This window comes from Garra rufa, chromosome 3 (assembly GCF_049309525.1).
Source record: "Garra rufa chromosome 3, GarRuf1.0, whole genome shotgun sequence".
Taxonomy (NCBI): domain Eukaryota; kingdom Metazoa; phylum Chordata; class Actinopteri; order Cypriniformes; family Cyprinidae; genus Garra; species Garra rufa.
The window spans coordinates 65,614,874-65,617,614 of NC_133363.1; the positions used below are offsets into that span (position 1 = coordinate 65,614,874).

The 2,741-nt window shown below is 32.4% G+C and overlaps 1 protein-coding gene across 2 annotated transcripts in view; it reads right to left on the reverse strand.

The window, feature by feature from the left end:
• Positions 1 to 2,741, reverse strand: part of dctn1a (dynactin 1a) — a 47,803-nt gene that overhangs the window by 11,544 nt on the left and 33,518 nt on the right. For both annotated transcript variants that reach the window (XM_073836518.1, XM_073836517.1), the window contains 2 exons: positions 1,702 to 1,913; positions 1 to 117 (listed from right to left, as the gene is read on the reverse strand). The exon at positions 1 to 117 is cut by the window's left edge and continues 45 nt beyond it. In XM_073836518.1, the coding sequence (XP_073692619.1) occupies positions 1 to 117; positions 1,702 to 1,913 (329 nt within the window). The remainder of the gene's footprint in view (positions 118 to 1,701; positions 1,914 to 2,741) is intronic.

A 2,741-nucleotide genomic window follows, 5' to 3' on the forward strand; every position in this document is an offset into this window, starting at 1 on the left:
CAGTCCCTCCGGCTCGGCCAGCGGCGCGATCATCTGAGCTCCTGCCGCCGCTACTTCCTGTAGAACCGCCACCACACGCGTCAGCTGCTTCCTGCAGTCCGCCAGCGTCTCACCCACCTGAACACAGTGTTAACACATTCTTATAAATACAATACATATTAATCATTCTAACTAGATAAAAAAGTTTGTCAAGACCAGTGTTGGGGAAAGTTACTTTTAAAAGTAGTGCGTTACAATATTGAGTTACTCCCTAAAAAAGTATCTAATTACGTTACTTAGTTACCTTTTATGGACAGTAAAGCGTTACGTTACTTTGCGCTACTTTTTAAATCTGGGCAGGGTTTGCTTGTTTGTTTTTAATATAAAAAGTTATATTTCTGTCAAATGTAAAAGCCTTTTCACACCAAAAGCCTCAGGTTTACAGAAAAGTAAATTGAGGTCTGTACAGTAGACCGCAGAAGAACAAATGTCAACTTTTCAGCAATAAAAACAGAAAACAAACGTTAGATTATCTTGAGTCATTTCTGCTTATTAGTATGGATTAATTGAATCATCGAAGGTCGGCAGCAAAGACATCAGTTAATAAAATGTGACCCTGGACCACCAAACCAGTCATAAGGTTAAATTTGACAAAACTGAGATTTATACATCATATGAAAGCTCAATAAATAAGCTTTCTATTGATGTATGGTTTGTTAGGATAGGACAATATTTGGCCGAGATACATTTATTTGAAATCAGAAATCTGAGGATGCAAAAAAATCAAAAATACTGAGAAAATCACCTTTAAAGTTGTCCAAATTAGGTTCTTAACAATGCATATTACAAATCAAAAATTACATTTTGATATGTTTACAGGTGGAATTTTACAAAAAAAATCTTCATGGAACATGATCTTTACTTAATTTCCTAATGATTTTTGGTATAAAAGAAAAATTTGTATTTTTGGCTATTGCTACAAATATACCCCAGCGACTTAAGACTGGTTTTGTGGTCCAGGGTCACAAATGGGATTAAATACATAAAGGATATTTGTATTATTGAATATATTTAATTATTGCAGGTTTGTGTTGAATATCAGTGTTTTTATTCATTTTTGAAGAACACTGTATCTGTTTTTTAGTGAGTGAGATGAATTAATGCATGTTCACATTTATTCTAGAACTAAAGCAACATCTTACTCACAATTTCTCTCAACATGGAGACAGGAGAGCTTTTAATCCATAAATGAGGGGAAAAGTAACTGGCGTTACTTATTTGAAAAAGTAACTCAGATATTTTCTTGTTAAGAAGTACTAATTAGTAATGCAATACTTTAATAGTTACTTGGAAAGTTTTAGAAATTGTAGAAATGATTGTTAGCTGAGATATAACTATTTGAAAATCTGTAATCTGAGGGCGCAAAAAATCTAAATATTGAGAAAATCGCCTTTAAAGTTGTCCAACTCAAGTTCTTAGCAATGTATAATACTGATCAAAAATTAAGTTTTGATTTATTTACGGTAGGAAATATATAAGATATCTTCATGTAACATGATCTTTATTGAATATCCTAATAATTTGTGACATAAAAAAAAAGAAAACGACAATTTTGACCAAGCAATGTATGTTTGGCTACATCTACAAACACACCTGTGCTACTTATGACTGGTTTGACTGTATTTTGACCAATAGTGTGTGTTTTCTGTCAGATGTGTGCACCTGAGGAGGGAAGGTGAGCGCGGCAGGAATCCCCGGTGCGTCCGTTCCCGGCATCCTCCTGCGGATCTTCTTGCAGAACTGGCGAATGTCTCCACAGGAAGTGTCCAGGTCCTTCAGGAGCACACAGAGTTCCGCTCCTTCCTGTCCAGCCTGCAGGAAGGCCCGCAGACGGCCGACCTCTGACCCCATGCAGTCCAGAGCGCTCTGGGTGAACTACAGGACACAGATCAGTTTGTGTGTTACTGTATTATTCAGATGAGCCAAACCAACACAATGACTTATTCTCATTACCTTGTTCACTGAAAATAAACTGAAACAAAATATTGGATGAAAAAAATAAGTTTGAAGTACTGCAGAAAAACGGAAATTAAAACTATTAATTAACGGAAACGGAAATTAAAACTATTAATTAACTAAAAGTTAACTAAAATAAGAGAAAATATAAAAGATTAAAAACCAATAACAAAGGTACTAAGACTACTAAATGAAAATTAATAAAAAACAGAAGTGAACTAAAACTAAAATAAAAATAAATACATCCTAAATAGTAATATTGAGAAACATGGGTAACACTTTACAATAAGGTTCATTCGGTAACATCAGTTAATGTATTAACTAACATAAACTAACAATGAACAGTATATTTTTACAGCATTTATTAATCTTTGGTAAATTCATAAAAATGTTCATGTTAAGTCACAGTACATTAACTACTTTTAACTTTAACTGTTAACAGATACAACTTCACATTTTTTATTTATTTAGTAATTTTTTAACTTAATATTAACAAAGATTTAAAAAATGCCATACAAATACTGTTCAATTTAACTACCGGTAATATAGTTATTTCCTGTAAACAAATGAAATCTTATTATAAAGTGTTACTGAAAAATGTCAAAAGCACATAATAAAATTACAAAGAAATTAAAATGAAAACCAGAAAATTCCAAATATTAATAAAAACTACAATGGTATATTAATGATACTAAAACAAACTGGCACTGAAAGTATTAACTGAAAATAAACAAGTAAAAATATTT